Source organism: Rhipicephalus sanguineus, chromosome 7, assembly GCF_013339695.2.
Source record: "Rhipicephalus sanguineus isolate Rsan-2018 chromosome 7, BIME_Rsan_1.4, whole genome shotgun sequence".
NCBI lineage: Eukaryota > Metazoa > Arthropoda > Arachnida > Ixodida > Ixodidae > Rhipicephalus > Rhipicephalus sanguineus.
Genome location: NC_051182.1, coordinates 161117441 through 161137850, shown reverse-complemented (window position 1 = coordinate 161137850; position 20410 = coordinate 161117441). Strand labels below are relative to the sequence as shown.

General features: G+C 47.4%; 1 protein-coding gene across 1 annotated transcript in view; it reads left to right on the top strand.

The window, feature by feature from the left end:
- Positions 1–20410, top strand: part of LOC119399222 (caskin-1) — a 512467-nt gene that overhangs the window by 29 nt on the left and 492028 nt on the right. Inside the window, exons 2-8 of the mRNA XM_049417581.1 lie at positions 384–530; positions 1781–1886; positions 2535–2655; positions 3283–3391; positions 10330–10438; positions 10566–10660; positions 11649–11760. Of these exons, the coding sequence (XP_049273538.1) occupies positions 384–530; positions 1781–1886; positions 2535–2655; positions 3283–3391; positions 10330–10438; positions 10566–10660; positions 11649–11760 (799 nt within the window). The remainder of the gene's footprint in view (positions 1–383; positions 531–1780; positions 1887–2534; positions 2656–3282; positions 3392–10329; positions 10439–10565; positions 10661–11648; positions 11761–20410) is intronic.

The following is a 20410-nucleotide window of genomic DNA, read 5'->3' as shown; positions in this document are numbered from 1 at the left end:
CGAATGGACACCAAGATATTTGGGTACACGTAGCCGAGGACGGCACAGGGTTAGATGGAGTGGCGAAATCAAGAATTTCGCAAGAATTTCGAACGGAACAGCTCGTACGTGATAGGGTAAACTGGGAGGTCACTGGGAGATGCCTTCGTCCTGCAGTGGCCGTAAAATAGGCCGAAAATGATGATGGATGTATTAGGACCAGTGGCTCGTTTGGTTTTGTTTAGTTCCCGTGAATATGTGTATTGTTTTAGTAATAAGTTATGCGGCCCCGAAGGACTGTCCTATCCGGCCCCTCACGGCCCAGATAAAGAATTAAACTAAAGATAATACGCCTTTATATCACAATTTCTTTCGTTACGTTTCATCTGTTTGTGTTAACACAGGTATGCGGCCCTCTGCACTACGCCGCGTGGCAGGGCCAGGCCGAGCCCGTGGCGCTCCTGCTCGAGTACAACTCGTCCGTCAACGACGCCTCGAGTACGGGAGACACGCCGCTACACCTGGCGGCGCAGCACGGACACGTGCTCGTGGTGAGTGCACTTGCAGCCTTGTCGGGTCGCGGGTTCGATTCCCGGCCACGGTTGCTGGGATTGTCAGGGTAGTGAAAAAAAAACATCGACGCCCTTGTATATATTGTTGTTTAATATAATCGCACACTTAGCGGAATGTAGGGCATGGTCCTTTGTCTGAATGCACGCTTTCACACGTCCCAAGCTAGCCCAGTTCACATAGCTTGCTACGGTGTACAGTCGAGCCCGCATATATTGAACCCTCATATAAGAATTATTGTGTATATCGAACAGTTGTAAATTGCCCTCGAAATATTTTATACATTAAAATATTTATATATGTAGAACGTTTTCGTGATCCCCTTTAGATTTGGTATATCCGAGTTCGACTGTACGGTAGACTGCTATACCAATGCAATGTGAATAAAAAAAAAAGTTTCGTCTGTCCATTTCTTCATAGATATAATAAACACGCATGTTGCGTGATCAAAAAGCGCACAATGTCTCCAAAATGTATGAACAAGAAAGGAAAACACAAACCAAACAAAGCCAGGAAACGCCGACCAAAATAAACGCACACGCGTCACGCGTGACACTTCAATAACTACTGTGCGCGAAACATCCAAAATACACAATACATAAAACTCATGAAAGGAACTAACTTGTATCCCTAAAAGAAGACAGTGTCCATGTGTTTTTTCGCTGCGTTCTCCCCACTGGTTAGTGTACCAATTAACTTTCCCAAATCAAAGTTCTGCGTCTCCGATAGCACGCTTATATGCTGAAGCGCAAACTGCTGTACTTATTCAGTTAATCCGGGAGAATACATTTCTTGTAGACATGTTTCTGATACGTAATAGCGTGGTTTGATATCCCTTTACAGACAATTTGATTAAGCTAGTAGGTGATGATCCATTATTGTAGGTAATGCGAAACTTTTACTAAGGACAGATAAAAAAAAAAAGATACATTTCTCTTGCTGAAAGAGAACTTCGCTATCTTTTTGGGTTGCTTGACACAAACCGTCGAGTAATGACTGGCTTGGCACGTCGGCTTGTTTGTTTTGTTCCTTTTTCCTTGCACGTATGTCCTGCGCATCTCGCCATAAACTTTCTGTTGAAGAAGCGCTTGTGGCTTGTCCTTTCTGTATCTGTCCTTATAGTGAAGTTTCGCGCAGCCTACAATGATTGATATCTCCGTTTAACACATTAGTCGGCTTTTCATTGTTCTTGAATACTCACGTTTTTGTCCCTCTTTCTTTTTTCTTTTAGATCGAGAAGCTGCTGGGTTACCACGCCAACCCGCTGATACGAAACTGCGAGCACAAGACGCCGCTGGATCTCGCTTGCGAGTTCGGTAGGCAAAAAAGGTACGTGCGTTATTATTTTGTAAAAACTCCGTGATTTGTATAAAAGCAGGGCACATTCAGTAAATTCGAGGTCATCCGGACATTTCCGGTGGATCTGCGCATGATATAAACCTGATGATGACCAACACTTCAATCGAAACCTCTAGGTCGTACCACGTCGATTATCGAGCACTTCTTGATTATTGTGCTAACATTTCCTGAAGATTTCTTGGCATAATATTGTCACGTGGTCGTGACGTTGACGAAGGCAGCAGTCAGCGTGTTCAAGACGAAACACTATTCGGGCGAACTTGTGCCCAGGAAATGAAAAGTTAAATGTACACTGATAACGGCAAGCACTGCCGTCGGCCACCGGTAGCCTGATCAGCGGTAAGGCGCGTCGGCACTTATACATGTGGCATCGAAGATTCCAGTCTTAGCGTTGGTCGCCTTGTTAGTTCCGGAATAATCTCTACTGTTCGCGTGCCGCGCTCAAGCTTATCAGAAGAACCTAAAATATTCTTGAGCGTACATTCGGGCGCGGTTTGCGCAAGGCAGTGGGTTACTCGTGTAACGGGTCGCTTACATGAAAAAAAGAAAGAGAGGCGCGCGTGTCAATATTCGTTGCACATTGTCGTCGAAAGCTCTAATCCCACTGACGTCGCAGGCAGTGGAAGTTCTTCTGCGCAACGCCAGGTGTCGCCAGCTTCTGTACGAGAGCAGGCAGGACACGCTGGACAACGAGCGCACAACGTGCCTCCACCTGGCGGCGAGGAACGGACACACCAGTGTGCTTAGGTATAATTATACGCCCGTGTTCTTCTGTCTTTTATCTTTCTTTGTTTCTGCCAATTGGTTATAACATATTGAATTGAAAAATCACTTGACTTGTAGTGCTAAATTACGCTTTTGCAACAACTACAAGACATGGCTTGACAATACACCACCACCCCTCCCCAATAAATAAAAAGAAAGCGTGAGAAGAGTGACTGGGGACGTCACAGATTTTGATGGCGTCTGCACCGGTCTGCATTGTACAGATTTCAAATTAACGCTTAATTTTTGGAAAGAAACAGAGAGGTTCTCTTTATTGCAGATGGTGTGCGGCGTGACCACCTTTACTGCGCATGCCCAAACCCTCTCCACTTCACTCTCAAATTTCCCCTTCTCCCCTTTCCACGTCACCTCCCTTCCCCTTCTCCCCTACCCCTCTCCCTCTCCACTCCCCCTCTGAAACGCGGGCTCGACATGCCGTAACGCTGCTTCGCATCGCCTCATGGTTCCCTTTAGCGGGAGATGGTGTGATTTTTGCAGATGGATCCCTGTAGTTGTTTCATTGCATACCGTTCAACTAACGACAAACTGCCGACAAAGTACTGTTTGTCTGCTACTCTCAACTAACGACAACCTGCAAAACGACCGCAGGTGCCTCCTGGCGGCCGGTACCGACATAAACAGGTCTACGCTGCGCGGCACGGCCCTTCACGAGGCGGCCATGCACGGCAAGCTGGAGGCCGTACGACTGCTGCTGCAGGTAAAGGATGCCCCCGAGAACCCGTATCTTCGCGTCATTAAGCCGCACGCGACAGTTGGATACGACCGCGCGTCTTTACGGGAACAATGCTCCGCTGTTTCAGCAATATTCGCTTGTCTGTACTGCACAAGGGTAACCACCATGGGTAAACGTACTGCCTGAAGTTTAATGCGAATTGTGCGCAAGCTGTTGTACAGCGTGCAAGCAGACGAGTTACGCTTGCTTATGAATACGAAAAAAAAAAAACACTCTCACAGGGTCTTTTATGCATTCGTCAAAGACGACCAGAAGGCGAAAGTCATCTTCATCTTCATCCTTTTTTTTTTCGAAGTCGATGTACTGAAATTTAAAAAGCTTCGTATTTCCAAATAAAGAGCTTCGTATTTCCCAGTCTTGCTGCAGCATTCTTCACCGTCACAACCACGTGACAATACTATCCATAGTGGTGCGAATAGCGATGCTGTTGCTGGCTGGCCAAATTACCAAAATATTCACGATAGCCTACTATCAGCTTCGCTTAATTTATGAGCAAATTCTTGGCGAGAGGAATTATTTGCGCAGAAAAAAATGGCGGCATATGTCCACCAATAAATTCATATTTAAAAGCAACCAGTTACATCTTAAAATTAACAAACTTAGTTCTTGATAATTTTTTATTTGGAAATCATAAAATGCTATATAAATCTGAAGCCGCGCAGTTCCACCCCATGCAACGGCTTCCTTTCCGCTACAGCTGAACAGTTTGACTTTACGATCATGTGTCAGCAAAGCACTCTGGTGAAGAACACAAGCATGTCAACTTTCTTGCCCTTCAGCCTGCTCCTCCGGCTCCACTATGTACCAAGCGCGCGGGCAACCAAGTTTATTCTGCAATGAGTTCGTGCTATTGGTTTTAAACTATCGATACTACTTACTATCGATAGCGCTATTGATAGTATCTTTTACCATCGATAGTTCGATAGTGACTCAGCTATCGATAGTATCGATAGTACCATCGATAGTTCTGCATCACTAGTTCGCGTACGGCGAGCGTGGGCTGTGCTCCTACAAGAAGACACACCTGTTGCTCTTAAGGTCGACAATGACGCCCCGCGGGGGCGTTACACGGGGGATCTGCAGAGGGCGCGCCTGTCCATGTAACTCTTCCTACAACTGCAAGGTGGCAACAGATGAAAACGTTTGGTCGATAAGAAAAAGTCGTCATAGAAAAAAAACAAAAAAAAACGTTATACTAATATTCGCGGAAGTTGTGCTGTGTTGCTAGGCGACTGTGTTGTCTCCTGGTCCGGTGGCACGTGAAAGCGTAGTTTGCTTATGTATTTATGAATGCTAAGAATACTACCTACTCGGGATTTGTTAGGGTGCGGATTAGTCACGGATTCATGGTTATTATATAATATTGGCGGAGAAATTCTATAGGACAAATGCACTGTTGACATATTTGCCATTCAAGAACATAATAAACCATTAGGGCATATATTGGGCATATAATGATGTTACTTAAGGAATACGTGCCGTGGTGACTCAGTAGCTTTGGCGTCACAGTCCTGGGCACGAGATCGCGGGATGGATTCGCGACCGCGGCGGCTGCACTTCAGTGGGTGTGGCGCGCGAAATAAATAAATAAATAAAAGTGCGTGTGTACTTTGTGCTTCGAATGTATACGTTTGGGCGTTTGTGTTCCCGATTTCTAAAAGTCCCTAATGATTGGAAAAGCAGCAAAGTCGGGAGACGGTGCGTCAACTCCTACACAGCATTTTGCTTGCGCTGAAAAGTGGAATGGTTTCCTCTTGGACAACGGGACAGGTTTTCTTTCCTTTATTTATCTTTGTGTGTGTTTGTGTGTGTGTGTGTCGGTGAAGAAAAAAGTCCGAAGAAGCCGAAAGTGGCGAGAGTGCCGACGGAGGCTTATTCTGTTGTGTGTGAGACGTTCTCAAAACGGGGGCCCATCATTAGAAGCCGAGTCACCCATACCTGTCGACGAAGGTCGAGGGGGCGGTGACTCTCTCAGCAAGTGTCTCGCAAACGAGCACACTTTTCTCGGAGGAGGACAATGGCGCGCTTCCGCTGTTGCTGGAGTAGAGCCACCGCCCCCTCGCTTTGATTGCTTTTCACCCCTCGACAATACTTAGCTCTTTTATCGCTTTTTTTCGGTCGGCTAGCCGCCTTAGGGTGTCATTGTGAAAACGTCACACCTTTGACAGTCCACACTCATGGCGAGGCGGCTTGCTCTTGCACTTTTAGAAGTACGCAGCGTGAAGTCGAGCAGACGATCATTGAGCAGACGAACTTTCGGCGAAGCAGAAACCTGTTTGATTTTCCAGAGTACAATGCCTCTGCCTGGGCTCTTGGCGTCAAAAGAGGCTTTCGTTATGAAAGCGCGATACAATGTGTTTCTACGGTGAGTATACTGAGCGGAATATGTAACGAGTGCAGAATATTTCTGACCTTATTCGGGCTGGAGAAAAATTGAAGGGCGCTGACCGGAGTGTAGCCAGAAATTTTTTTCGGGGAGGGGGGGCGGGGAGCCCCGTTTATGTATGTTCGTGCATGCGTTGATATGGGTGCGCGTACATTACACGTGCCAAATGTTATGTTAACATATCTGGGGGGGGGGGGGGGTGAATCACCCCCCCCCCTCCCCCCGTGGCCACGGTGTCAGCTACCCTACTGGACGCCAATTTTTTTCTCGCGCTAGGTTTTATTCATTTGCACGGTAACCCTGTTCCCTACAAGTCTACTACTGATTTCATTGCAACCCTCGTTACTCAATGCCTTCGGTCCCGTACGGTATCTTTCAGTAAATAAATACTGATTCATGCGTTTGAATGGCGCTGCGTCAGTGAGTCATTTCGTAAGCAGTGCGTAAGGTCCTGTACGTACGCTTAATACGCTGAAAATATGCTTAAGATATTCAACTTTTGTGAAAATCGAAGAGCTGGGAGAGCTCAGAGCGCTCAGTGTTTTCGGCTGAATTTTTAATCTTTCGCACAAGCGCATCTTCTTTGAGTTGCCAATATACTTAGCTTTTGTACGAAGGTGGTACAACGCATGTGCCCCTACAAAAATCACACATGCTTCTCAGTTGCATGTAAAAAAAAAGTATTGACAACATAGTACATCGACCAAAAACATCAGAATAATTGGGAAGACTTTTGTAAGGGTAATACGAGCGCATTGCACGTTTGCGTGAAACCGTAATGCGTACTGAACACGGTGTTCCTTTGCAAATCTCCTACGCCGCAACGGCATTATGTCGTTGTGTGCATTTTTACTTGCCACGATTACATGCCCGCGCCTCCCTCGTAGTGTGCACTTACCTGACAGTTTTCACAGCACGTGCACTACCTTCGTCGTCATTTTTCTGTTTCTTTCTACATAGTCTCAGTAAAGTTACGTCAGAAGACGTGCTCCTCCGTTAATTGACCCAGTTTCTGAAAAATATCTGCGCAATGTGGCGCTTAGGGCGGCGCCTGTCGAGCTTTGACGTCTGACGTCGAAACGCGCAGCAGACGAGCAACTGTTTGAAGCTCACGGGCGTTGTCGTCTGCTGCGAGTAGCAGACGGCAGGCACGCAGCGGAGGCCGTCTGCTCGCCCACGACAAGCAGACGCCGTTGTATTCCCGACAATGCATAGCAGCTCGCGCAGTGCTGCGTTGTTTCGGTTGCTTATTTGCAGCGTTCCCGTGAACTCCAGCGGTGCGCTAGATTAATTTGCTCATTTGGGTCAGGTCAGAGGACGCGAGGAACGGAGGCGAGCCTGCATATGCGCGCGCACCGACCTACCTGACAGCGAGTGTTAATTCGCCGATGATTTAACGTTTTGGGGGCGTTCTGGATGCTGTTAAGATAGCGTGCCGAGGCCGCGCCGTATACGAGTCGCGTCTGATTCATCGCGCAACTATGCAAGCCTTGCGCTATTCCCACACCCTTTTTTGTCGGCTATGTAGTTGGGAATAGCACTTACAGAATTATTAACGACTCGGCGAGAAAACTCTCCGTCCGTACCTCTGACACGTAAGACGATCATCGCCGTAAAGAAATGAATCTATAAAACGAAAAGGAAAAATTTTTTGGCGATCATTACAATCTATCAGTACAATCGACTAATAAGGAAAAGATGGTTTTCGCCTTCGAGTCGTTTTAGGCAAATACATAAGGGACCTTGTGACTTTTTTTTTTTGTATTCGTATTGGAATAGCTGACAACGCTACTTGTAATGACCTGTAATAATTGTTTGTCCACTTCACTGGGTGTGTCTTGTGTGGGCTATAACATGAATAGTCACCCAATAACCGTACTACAGTAGTGCTTCCGGTGCAAGGTCTTTCCAAAGGGCGCGCGACCTCTCTGAAACGCATCAGTTGATCGGTTTCGTTTTTTGCAACCTTAGTACTTACAGGATGTTAAGCACACTATGTGCAGCTCGTTAAGCGAACACAATCTCGCTGTTACCCGTGCCGGCGACACTTCTGCAACAAAGTGTTGCGGCGTCCTGCGGATGTTGCGCATTTTTGATGCCGTCTGCGTTTTGCAATGTCGTCTGCTCGAGTTCACTCACTGCGTGCGGTGCGAGATTTCTCGCCAGCGTGCATGCGGTGTCGTTTATTATAGCAGGCCCCGCACATTCCGCTTCTGTAGAGTACTCAGGGACCTAAACGCGAAAGTTTAAGGCTAAGTTGTGCTCGTAGTCTCAGTCACACTTGTCTAGAGCAGTAGAGCCAAAGCCACCTAAGGTGGCTTTGGTAGAGCGCGCAAGGGCGTCCGCAGAACTTTTTCCAGGGGGGTGCATCAGCAGAGGGTGGGGGAGGGGGGCATACAGCATAGGTAGCTTTTGTTTCATTGCCGTGACATGACCGGCAAGATTCGTCCATAGCAGCATGTAACGTGCAAAGTTGGCTGGTAATCCTGAATGATATTTCACGTGGATATACGGGACTGGAGTGTGCTAATCAAGCTGTGTAGCTTACTGCTACTCCATAGAAAATTATTATCCGAAATTCCAAGGGGGGGCAGCTGCCCCCCCTTGCACCCCCCTCCGGACGCCCATGAGAGCGCGTGTGGCTGTGTACGCCGGCGCCATTCACAGCTGCTACCTCGCGTTAGGTGCAAGCTTCCGTTCGTCCTTCAACCCGCCACGGTGGTCTAGTGGTAATGGTGCTCGACTGCTGACCCGACGGTCGCGGGATCGAATCCGGCCGCGGCGGCCCCATTTCGATTACTTGGCTTGGCTCGTGTATCGAGAGAGTAATGACGCCGGGACAAGCCATCCATGACACAGGCGCAGGCAACCTTGGGCGTAGGCGCACACAACGCTGTACAAATACCGGGAAGGTGTATAAAGCCACACATCTCATTGTAACAGCTTGCTATTTTCAAAAATGGTTGGAAAGCTCAAAATAATAATGGTGGTTAAGCATAGTTACAGTAACTCCTGCGAAAGCAGAACGACGACAGCTTTCACAAGGGCTAGCGGCATCGCTATCAGTTCTCAGCGTTGCTGGAGCAAGCCTCCATGCGTGTTTGGAGCCTTTCAGATAGAAAAATACTGCTTATAAAATAACTACGTGCTTTTCGGATAAACCACTGCAGCTACAAACGCTACGAAGGGTGAGCTTCCTGTCGCGCCGTAAAAAACTGGGTCGAGAAAAATCAGTTGTCGGTCCCTTTAAAGAACACCTGATGGTCCATGTTTCCGGAGCTCTCCACTACGGAAACCCTCATAATTATATTGTGGTCTTGGGACGTAAGACCCTAACAATTATATTATATATCGTCCTTGATTTATAGCACATTGACCTATCATGCGGTACGACTGTTTGGTATCATTACGGCGCCGAGTCTCTACATATCTTTGCAAGAAAATGGCGGCTGAAAAGGTCAGCTGGCCGCTCTAGACAAGTGTGATTCGGACTGTACATTCGTTTCCAGCGTCTACAGAGTTCGTGTCATATCGGCGTAATTTTGACTCGAGCACTTACATCAGAGCCAACATTTTCTTTAGCGGCCAGATTTGCAGAGACGTGTACGAAGCGTTCATCACGAGCAATCGCTCATAACAGTCATGACATTCATAACATAACAGTCATAACGGTCGTTTTTGTGAGTCGTGCTCATTAATCTCGCGTTTCAGGCCATGAGTACACTGTACCTCTTCGTCACAAGCGCCTGCCGGTCAGAAGAATAAATATTTATATTTTCTTGTCGTAGGGACCTTATTTTTTTCAGTCGTGAACGCGAAAGGAAGTCTGTACGGTAGTATGGAACCAGGTAAAAAACGTTATACCTGAAAGTATTGTCTTCTGTGCCACTCGGCAAACTCGCTGAGTATGCAAAACTGAGCCGGCTGTATAGCTTCATAAACTCGTTCGATCCCTACATAATATTATAAATAATAATTATAATAATATGTGGGGTTTTACGTGCCAAAAGCACGATATGATTATGAGGCATATCGTAGTGGAGGGCTCCGGATATTTCGGCCATCTGGTGTTCTTTAATGTGCACTGACATCGCACAGTACGCGGCCTCTGTAGCATTTCGCCTCTATCGAAATGCGACCGCCGTGACCGGGATCGAACCCGCGTCTTTCGGGTCAACAGCCGAACACCGCAACCACTGTGCTACAGTGTGCTGTAGTGATTAATATGAGCTGGAACACCGAGTTCGTGTTTGTTTCAACGAATACTTGTAATCTACCGATATTAATGCGACGTTCTGAATGGCCAGAGATACCTTTCCGCTTGAGCATTGAGTCTAGTTAGGAACACATTTTTCGCTTGCGAACTTCGTTTAGGGCAGTGTGACCTTGACAATGTCATTTCACTGTTCCAGCTCAAATTGTTCGCGACTGTACATGCTTATGTGTTTACGTAACTCTTTTGCTATAGCACTGAATGTGGACGTCTGTGTTCTTCTTGGAATTGTTTTGTGTTCAGAGCGGCATCGACGTGAACAAGCCCAACTCGTCCGAGCAGACAGCGCTGGACCTTGTGCGCACCTTCTCCAGCTCCAAGGCCGCCAGGGACCTCAAGGTGCTGCTCAGGGGTGCGTGGAGGTGTACTTTCAAAAAGAGAGCTGTCACCTATACTTTCTTCGTGCATGAATAGAGCAACTTTGTACCTAAACACATAGGTTCGCCATCAATTCCCATTTCTCTCTCTTCTCTTCGTAGAGATGCTCCAAGCCCTGCCGGCCCGGGCCATTCGGGACCACTACGACCCCAGTGACAGCGAGTGCCTTATCCTGCGCGAAGGCGACATGGTCACAGTGGGTTTCCCCGCGCATGCGCACTTATACACGTGCAACGTGACACTTGTGCGGGCACCGACTTTTCACGACTGCGGCGCGTTCGAATGCCGAACGAGGAAAGGTCGAGGGTGACGTTCCATGCCACCGAATTTCGGTTCTGGAGATTTGTGTACTGAGGTATTGGTTATGGGCAGGAGTTAAATCGGAGCAAACATACAGCGTCTGTCATTAGCCAGACGGAACTTTCAATCAATCGATCGATCGATCGAACGATCGATCAATCAATCGATCGATCAATCAATCAATCAATCAATCAATCAATCAATCAATCAATCAATCAATCAATCAATCAATCAATCAATCAATCAATCAACTTGATCTCTAGGAGTTCATAGGGACCTTTGGTAGCTTTTCCGAAGCTTCTTGTATGTATATCTACCACCTGCGTGCAACTTTTGTGTGTGTTTGTGTGTGTTTCTTTTAGTGATGCACAGTCGCGCTCAATATGACTTGCAACACGGGAGCGCGTGGCTTCACGAGTTTAAGGATTGCGCATTCCTTCTACTAGCCCTTATTTCTACAACTAAACGCTGTTCTCTCACTGGAGCATGTTCCCAAATAAGAAAATAATATTTAGTTAGAGAAATGAAGCAATCTTTAAACTCGTGAGGCCACGCGCTCCCGTTATGCAAGTCATATTGAGCGCGACTGTGTATCGTACGCACTGTCCGTTGCTGTCGTTCTGCGGGAGCTGTCATCTAGTTAAGCTACTCAGTGTAGTAGCTTTTTGCGACTGCGCCTTTCTTTCATTGTTCAATGAAAGATAAAGAATTGAATATATATCTATAGTTTTCTAACTCGCGCGGTTGACGCCGAGGTAACGTCCATTATTTGGGAAGTGTACGTCGCACTGACTCATTTGTCATATAGTACCACCGTTAAGGTCTACTCGTCCTCCTCCATGGTTGCCGTCCTATATTCCCTGACAGCCTGTGGTGATGCGCAGGTTCTGGAGCAGTGCGAGAGCGGCCGCTGGAAGGGCATCGTGTTCGGCCCGGGCCACAGTTCGCGCGCCGGATACTTCCCGGCCACCGCAGTGCAGCTGCTGCACAGGCAGGGTGAGTGAAGCCCCGCTGTCGTCTCACGCCAGGTCGATACGTGCACTATGCTATATAGGTTGATTAGCGAAGACTCGCTTGATGCATGGGTCGATGAGCCACTATATAGTCCTTCCGTTTTTGTTCCTTTCACTCCTTCGTCTCTTTCTTGGTTTATTTTTTAAAACTCGAACATACGCAGGCTCAAACGGCCCTTCAGGAGTGGTTACAGAGCTCAAAAAAAAAAAAAAAAGAGAGAGAGAGAGAGAGAAAAGAAATGAAAGGCAATCATGGACAGAAAAGAATGGTCTGCGCTTTAGTAACATATGATTTTACAGTATTACAATTCACAACACTATTAGATAAGTCGTCCGGTGAGAGATTTCTGAGGGAAGGAGTGAATATTTGTACGTATTGACGCGGCGTGAAGGTTGTCGAATATCTTTACTGCGGTTAGTTCTTGATGAGTGTAGGAAAGGTTGAAGTAAATAACCATGGTGCAGAAGATTTAACCTTTGAAACTATTCGCTGTGAAAGTAGTTCTAGGTTTGCTTTCGCCGCTAGTTCAGAGACGCTGTTTGGTACGTGGTGCCTCTGTTGGTTGGTTCCTTTCTGCGTGTACCCTCGTCCAGTCATTCATTTACCGTGAACCGTTATTATTGAACGCGTAAGCATTGCTATGCCGACTCGCCGAAACAACGTCCGTCCGTCTCTGTCAGGTAAAGCGAATCGCTATAAAAAAAATAGATGTATAAAACAAAACTGTTGACAGTCCCTACAGCTAACGCTCAGGAGAGTGTAGGCGACAGCGTATGCTCTTACGAGGCACTCATTAAATTACGTTGAAATCGTCAGTCTATTCTTCGTGTGTATGTCATCCACTGGATCAAGTGACCGATTACGTCGATCTACATGATGACCCGAAAGCCAATGGCGATGCGCGGAATTAATCGCCAAAGCAAGCGAGTTCTGTTTGACGTACACCGAACCTTTCACTACTATATTGTCACGTGGTTATTACGGCGAAGAAGGCAAAACGCAGCCGGTGAAGATGACACGTTTTATCGAGCGAACTTGTGCCTAGTAAAAGAAGCACCTCTCGAAGTGCAGCGGAAGCGACAAGCACAGACGTTGGTCTTCTGTAATCTGATAATCGGCGTTACGCGTCGTCTTTTATACGTGAATTGTCGAAAATTCTGCCGTTATCAATGGGGCTCGCATAATCTCCAGAATGAACTACGTTACTCATGTGCGCACAATCTTATCAGAATGGTCTGGAATAATCGAGATGTTTCGCAAACATTGTGGTGCGCCTGCGCTGAGCGGAGGTTACAGTTTTGGTGGGTGAAACCCAATTACATGAAAATAACATATAAGTGCGCGTGGCACTATGTGGCCCTACATCGTTCAACACGTAGCTTACGATGCATGACGGGATACTGCAGCCACTTCAGCCCAAAGCGTGGGCTACGTTTGCTTCTGTCTACGATAACAGGGTGCCGGCACTTACAGCAGAAAACGCCTCCACCATTTAGCCGAGATTTGCTTAATTCTCCAAACACCGGTCCACGCCGCGTCGCTCTCGCGGGGAGGGGTGTTAAAAGTGGGTTGTGTCAGGGAGGAAGTGGTCCTTGACGTCATTTCCGGTCGGGGGTCACTGGCGCGCACAGATTGCGCGCGGGGTTGCGACCAGGCGCACGCGCGGCTCGCGCCAGCTGTTTCCCCACCGCACTATACCACGTGACCGACCTGTCTCGGCGCTTGTCCACCGTGGCCCTCGGAGCCCCACCGGAAGTTACTTCCTCTCGGATGGCCGCCGAATCCACTGGTTTTCTTGTTGTTTTTTTCTCTCTCTTTTGTCGTTGCGTTTTCTTCCGTCACCTGCGCGCGTATCTTTTTTCATGTGGGCGGATCAAGCTGCTTGCACAGCGGTTGCGCGTGCGTGAAAAGATTCTTTAACGCGATCGCGCACGGCTTGCACAAACAGCTATGGAGGTTTGTTATAGATCCGGCGCATTTCGGAGCATCTGCGCGCGAACCTTGACGCATGCGCGCACTTCTCTGCACTTTCGGAGATTGGGTGAGGTTGCGTGTTTACGCGCACTTATAAGCGCGTGTTCGCTTCTGGCGGCTGCCTAGTATTCGGAAACAGTCGCAGATTACGGCACCTGAACTATGAGTTACGTGATTTTTCGATGTTCTTTATATTAACCGAATAAATGTAACAAACGTAAGAACAGCGCAACAGACAAAGACCGGCGAAGAACACACACGGCGCTGAATTTCAGTAACATTTAACAGCGAAGCGAAGACCATGTATATATATGGTATGGATACATGCGTAGACGATGGTGCAGTTATCTACCGTGTCGTACGCTCGATTGCAGGACAGAGGACAGGACTTAACCGAATGGTTCGCCTTTAGGCTTATATACCTTATCGCATGGAGTACGCAGGAGTGCACATACGACGACAATGCAATATATTTATATAATTGACGAAAATTTCGTCTGCTTCTAACAATTCATATCTAATATTGGTAGTATCTACCTATGTTTGCAACGTTAGGCTGTTTGTGTGAGGTCATACTTCACATCGCGCCCGCACAGGCCATGAAGCACGCGAAAATCGCCTTTGAGCTATCCATGCTATATGTGCAACCGTCGCGATGACAATCCCACGGAATGTGGAAGTCTGCTTAACAATGACGCGCTGTGCACATCTTTTGCTTATCACATGGAGGGAGCATACCGTATTCTGCGTTGCCTCTTATGAGTATGACGATATATATAAGCATATAGTAGTATACTACAGATATGCCGATGACTGAATGCCTACAAAGGCAAATTTGTGCGGCTCTCTTTGTATGATCTCGAAGTTTTGGCATTACATAAGCTGTTCCTTTGCGATGGTAGTCCTCACCAGTGAGTCGGTCAGTGCAGTCGGTTGCTGAGTGTTAGACGGCGATGACCTGTTTTTGTTCATGGTGTGCTGTCGTCAGCGTATTAAAGTGAGCCGCGCACCCATATGGGCGTAAATAGCATTCCTGCACGTTCGTATTTGCTTATCTTGTGCTGTCTGTGTCTTCCTCAAACGGCTCTGTCGTCTGCATTCCGATCGCGCGCCGGCAGACGTGTCGTTATGGTCCGGACAGACGATAATCGAACGGCGTGCCTTTGAGTAGCAGACGAACCGAACGCCTAATCGTCCTGGAAACAGCGTGCGTGCGGTATTCTGCAGTGCAGTCCCCGCGTGCTTGTCGGTAACCTTATACCGTCCTTGAATGACAACCCAACTCTCATTCATGTCCTATCTATATTCCTTATCTGTTTTCGCGTGCTCGACTATTTGACGATAAGTGTATTGTACTCAGCGTCGTCAAATATGTGCGTCTCACAAAAAGAAACAAAAAAAGATGTTGCGGCTATTTTTGGAAGGGCTAACTGCAGCTATAGTTATGCGAGGAATTAATTGTTGGGGTTTAACGTCCCAAAACCACCATATGATTACGAGGGACGCCGTGGTGGAGGGCTCCGGTAACTTCGACCACTTGGGGTTCTTTAACGTGCACCGTAAACATATGTAAACGGGCTTTAAGCATTTCGCCGTCCATCGAAAATGCGGCCACCGCGGCCGGATTCGAATCGCGTGATCTGCGGGGCAGTAGTCGAGCACCGTAACCAATAAATCACCGTGGCGGGTGTATGCGAAGAATTAGCAGCTCATGCCTTGCAGCTGGCGTAACCAGCAGCCAAAACTAGTCAACAGTTAGCAAGCACTACGTAATAGTTGATCAACATTAGCCGGTGCTGGTGTAGTGCTTAAGCGTAGCGGTGTAATGGACGCATTACATCATTACATGATGTAATATGCCCCTCGACGCATTACACCGTGCAATGGCGTAATGCGTCCAGGGGCGTATCACTCCGCATATGTCCTTAACGGAGCCCTAATGGACCTTCCTTTCAAAATGAATTAATCTTTTAGTTTATATTGCGCCTTCTTATAGTTTTATGATAGTTTTTATATCCTAACTTACACCACTAGTGTTTCCTGTTTTCCAGTTTGTAGTCATGATTGTAACGCTATTTTAGGAAATCCAATAATTCCTTCTGAAAGCCCCGTCCACACTTCCAACAATATGCTTCATGTTAAAATGACCGTACATTCCGACATCACCACTCGGGACCCGCTGTGGTGACTTCGCGGCCATAACGTTGCACCGCAAAGCTCGAGGACGCGGGTTCGATTCCCGCCCACATTCAGCCTGCCGTTTATGTTATTAGGTTTAAGTGCACGCTAAAGAAATATACTTGGTCAAAGTTACTCCTCTACGGCCTGCCTCGTAATCATATTGGGCTTCTGACGCGTAATATCGCAGAACTTAGTAAAAAATAAGTAATGCTCCAGTCTGCCAGACGGCTCTGGACTGTTTCTGCGTGGTTGTGGTGTCCATGCGCTTGTGTGCATCTGATTGAAAGTGACATGGGAGACACGGCTGTCTAATTATTCCGCAGTGCACGTGGCGATTCGAATGAAATATGCTTGCTTCGCTGACGAAACCTACGGCAACTTCTTAACGGCGTAATCTCAGGGCGCGTTTAGGCCGATAACACAGCGGGAAGTCAGCCAGGAATTGTGCACAGCGCGGCTGCGCGCGCATACCAGGAACGTATTATGCGCGTTGTGTGTGCAATGCTTCTTCTTCATAAGTTTCTGTCCTAGTAACGTTTTTCTTGCCATGAAGTGATACTAAATGACAGTTATTCTGAATGTCATTTGCATTTGTTTAAGGCGTTTGTGTGCCTTTAGTCTCTTCATCCCCTAGATTTATCGAGGAACTAATAGATTGAAACCAAATGTACGGTATGCGGTTTTCTACAATCTTAAAGGGAACACCAACTTAGCGTTTGGCTGCGCACAGTACGACTAAATTACGAACATGGTGGAACGCAGATTAAAAAAAAAAAGTATTTGTAGTGCACAGATGCCAGCCCAAGACGTCCAGTTAGCCCCCCCCCCCCCCCCCTTTTTCTCTCCCTCTCTCTCTCTGTTTTCTTTTTGTCGCTTGTTTCTGAGCAGTAGAAGTGTAGCAATTATGTTTACTTTAGTGCCAGTTTTATGTTCCATTTCAGAGTGAATCGCACTTGAGAAGCGTGCATCAGGCCTCGGGAACGGTATTGGCCTTTTCAGCAAATTTTAGGATCGCATTAGCGGCTTGCTCTGTTTCTACGAGAAGCGTGTTGGGATTGCTCATGATTACTTTAATGAACTTCAGTAACATTTGCTGACAGGCCGGTTGGTGGTGCATAAAGTTCATAGGCATAATAGCACAAACGTAACAAGAGACAGGACAGAGCATTCTGTCCTGTGTCTTCTCTGTGTCTTTTTACGTTTGTGGCGTTACAGCTATAAACTAGTTTAATGAGCTGTGCCTCGACCCATATCTTTATCAAACCGCCCATGGGGCCATCTCTAGGGCCTCCGCTGTATTGCACGTAACTGTTCGCGATGCTTGGATAGCGGGCCAGCCGCGTGCGCCTCTCTTGCCTCGCATGCCCGGGTGTTGGGTATCCGTTCTGCGAATCAACATGCTGAAGGAATTCCTGGCCACGAGAAGAAGACGAGATAGATCACTCGTGTCAAGGGAGACGTCGTGGTATAGTTGCGAAAAGCCTTCTGTTCTTTTTTTTTTTCTCTTCTTTAAATGTTTCGCTTAACCCGATTCTGTTCTGCCCTCGTCAAGGACGTTGTTTCAAGGATGGCCTCCCATAGCTGCTGCTTTTCCGTGAAGAAGAGTACACGCTGTCCGACGAACTCGCTTGCTAGCAGCCTCTTCTTTTCCTTTTTCTTTTCTATTTTCTTCGTCTTCTTCTTCTTCGTTTTCTTTCGAAAGAATGTGGCTCACTGCAGTGTTTCTCCCTGTGGCGTTTTATGCGCTTTTCTTGTAGAAGTTGGATCGGAATGTCTGCCGTAGCTGCGATTGTAAGGAAAAGTGCGTTAGGGCTGTTCTTTCTTTCTTTCTTTCTTTCTTTCTTTCTTTCTTTCTTTCTTTCTTTCTTTCTTTATTTCTTTTTTCTCTTGACTGCGAACCGCTCCTCTCCGCAAGTGTTTGGGCTGTTCAACAAGCAGCACGTGCATTGCTACAGTGTGAATAATATCTGAGAAAGAAAGAAAGAAAGAAAGAAAGAAAGAAAGAAAGAAAGAAAGAAAGAAAGAAAGAAAGAAAGAAAGAAAGAAACTGAAAGTTCAACACGATTGGTTCCTGCATGGTAGAGAGGAAGGTTCGTCATGAATCATCATCGTCATCTGTCTATCATACGTTGTCCGCGTCGGTGCACAGTGGTGATGGGGCTCGGCTGCTGACCCGAAAGACGCAGATTCGATCCCGACCACGGCGGTCGCATTTCGATGGAGGCGCAATGCTAGCTATAGGCATGTGAACTGTGCAATGTCGTTGCACCTGAAAGCAAACCAGGCAGTTGAAACTTCGGGAGACCTATGGCGTGCCTCATAATCACATTGTGGCTTTGGCACACAAACAGCAGCAATTATTAAATAACATGGTTATCATAAGCTTTATTAAAATTGTAATAATTTCTTTTCGTAAAGTGTTTTACTTATAGTATACAAGACCGCATTTGTTGCTCAAAGGCGCGCGGGCTCTGTCCAGCTGTTATCAATATATGTGCAGTTTGTTTCTGCATGGAACTGTCTCAGTTTATTGTATATAGGGAACCAGCGCTGGAGTTTCCGCGGTGTGGGCAGTGCCGCCCTGGTGGTCAAAGCGCGCATACTCCAGCCGCTCCCGCGGACGAAAGTGGCGACTGGTTGAGGCGATGAGGGCGCGTATCGCCGAAACAAAAACAAACTGCTGGCGGTACTGTTGCGCGTTCAAGTGCCACAATACGTAGAAATGAGGGAGCACGTATCCTTTTATGTTTCTCCTTCTAAAACATGAATGGGAACGGATGCGGCGTTGCATCACGGAGCAACAGTTGCGGCATCCCGCAACTCTTGCTCTCCTGTCTTGTGGCGTCGGGCTGGTTTCTAAGCCGAATTGCGCGTGTCTGCTAGATTTATTCGACAGTGAGGGCCACCAGTGGAAACCAGGGCCAACGAGCAAAATTTAATCGGCGTTTTGTCGTAAATAAAACATACATATTATGTAGCATGCGGCATATGTAACAATCTTTTCATCTGACCACCACCAAGCTCCTTCTGATGCCACCGCGTGCAATGAATATGATACGATAGGGAAGTAGTCTACATTATTTGCAAACAGTTACGCAGAAGGAAACCTGTCTGTCTACGAGATGCTTACGGGGGCAGGTTCGCCGTAGCCGCTGGACTGTTATGAGAAATACGCACGCGATGGATGCCCCCGTTGAACTTCACTTGTGCTACAGACAGTGTTCTTGTCACGAACAAAGCAGCGGACTACTCGAAGCTTAGCTTTCTGTAGTCAGCCGATGCTGCCGCGGCGAAGAGACATCGCAATTTATGCCTCGCAGAAAAGGGTCAAATGTCTTGGATTTTTACTCGCCGTTTAATTCGCCTAACGCACTGTATTAGTTTTTTCGCTTGCCTGTGTCTACTTAGAATAAACGTGTTTGATCGACATCGACAATTGCTGGCGTTTTACGTTCCAAACAAAGTATGATTATGAGGCACGCCGTAGTGTGGGAATCCGGATTAATTTTGACCACTTGGGGTGCTTTACTGTTCACATATAATACTCAGTACGCGGGTGTTCTTTGTATTTCAACCCCATCGAAATGCGGCCACCGTGGCCGATAATCTATCCCGCGCCCTCGAGCATAAGAGCGCGACACCATACATGCTATACTAGCACGGTGGTTTGCTTGATCAACGTCCCAGGGCTGGTCATACATACCATGGCAGAAAAACGTTGACGCAGCTACCCCTTGTCACTTACTTTCTTTTTACTGCAGTAGTGTGCTGCTGGTATCAACGCAGCACGTACTTATCAATCGAGACTTGTGAGCCTGCCCTAGCTTGACACAAATCTCAGGACGCAAACAAAAAATGGTGACGACAGAGTCGCCACCACGGCACAGCACTCTCTCTTCGACGCCGTATGCACAGACGTAGTCTGCTTTGCAGAGCTTCTCTCCGTTTTCCAGTGCTTTCATGAGAGAGTAGCCTTCAGACAATGTTACTTTTTTCTAAACTATAGAGCAGTATTACTGGCGCAATGGCTGCTCGAGCTGTTCGTGCCAAAATGAAGCACAGAAACAGCGCACGCGCGTGCGCACACCGCTGTACAGCGCGGCCGCTCGTCTGAGCGCGAGCGACATGGCCTCCGAGATTAGCCGGCGGCGCGGAGGCGATGCGAGCGGCTGAGTTATATCGCGACTCCCCGCCAGGCGCCCTTTTTCGGCGCGCCACCTATCCAGCGCTGGTCTCCCATAGGGGATTCAAGAAAAAAATGTGATTATTTGCTACTCAAGCGTCGTATACAGCCCGAGACAGTGTTTATTGTGTGTCGTATCTTAAAATAAAATAAATTCCGTACTAAACGAGACGCCTTTGTCCTGTTTCCCAGCTTATTCGAACGGGAAGGCAGTTTGGCAGTTCATTGTTAGGAACGCGGATTGCGCATGCGCACTCTGTTTCCGCGCTATACTCATGCGCCTTCATCGCCACG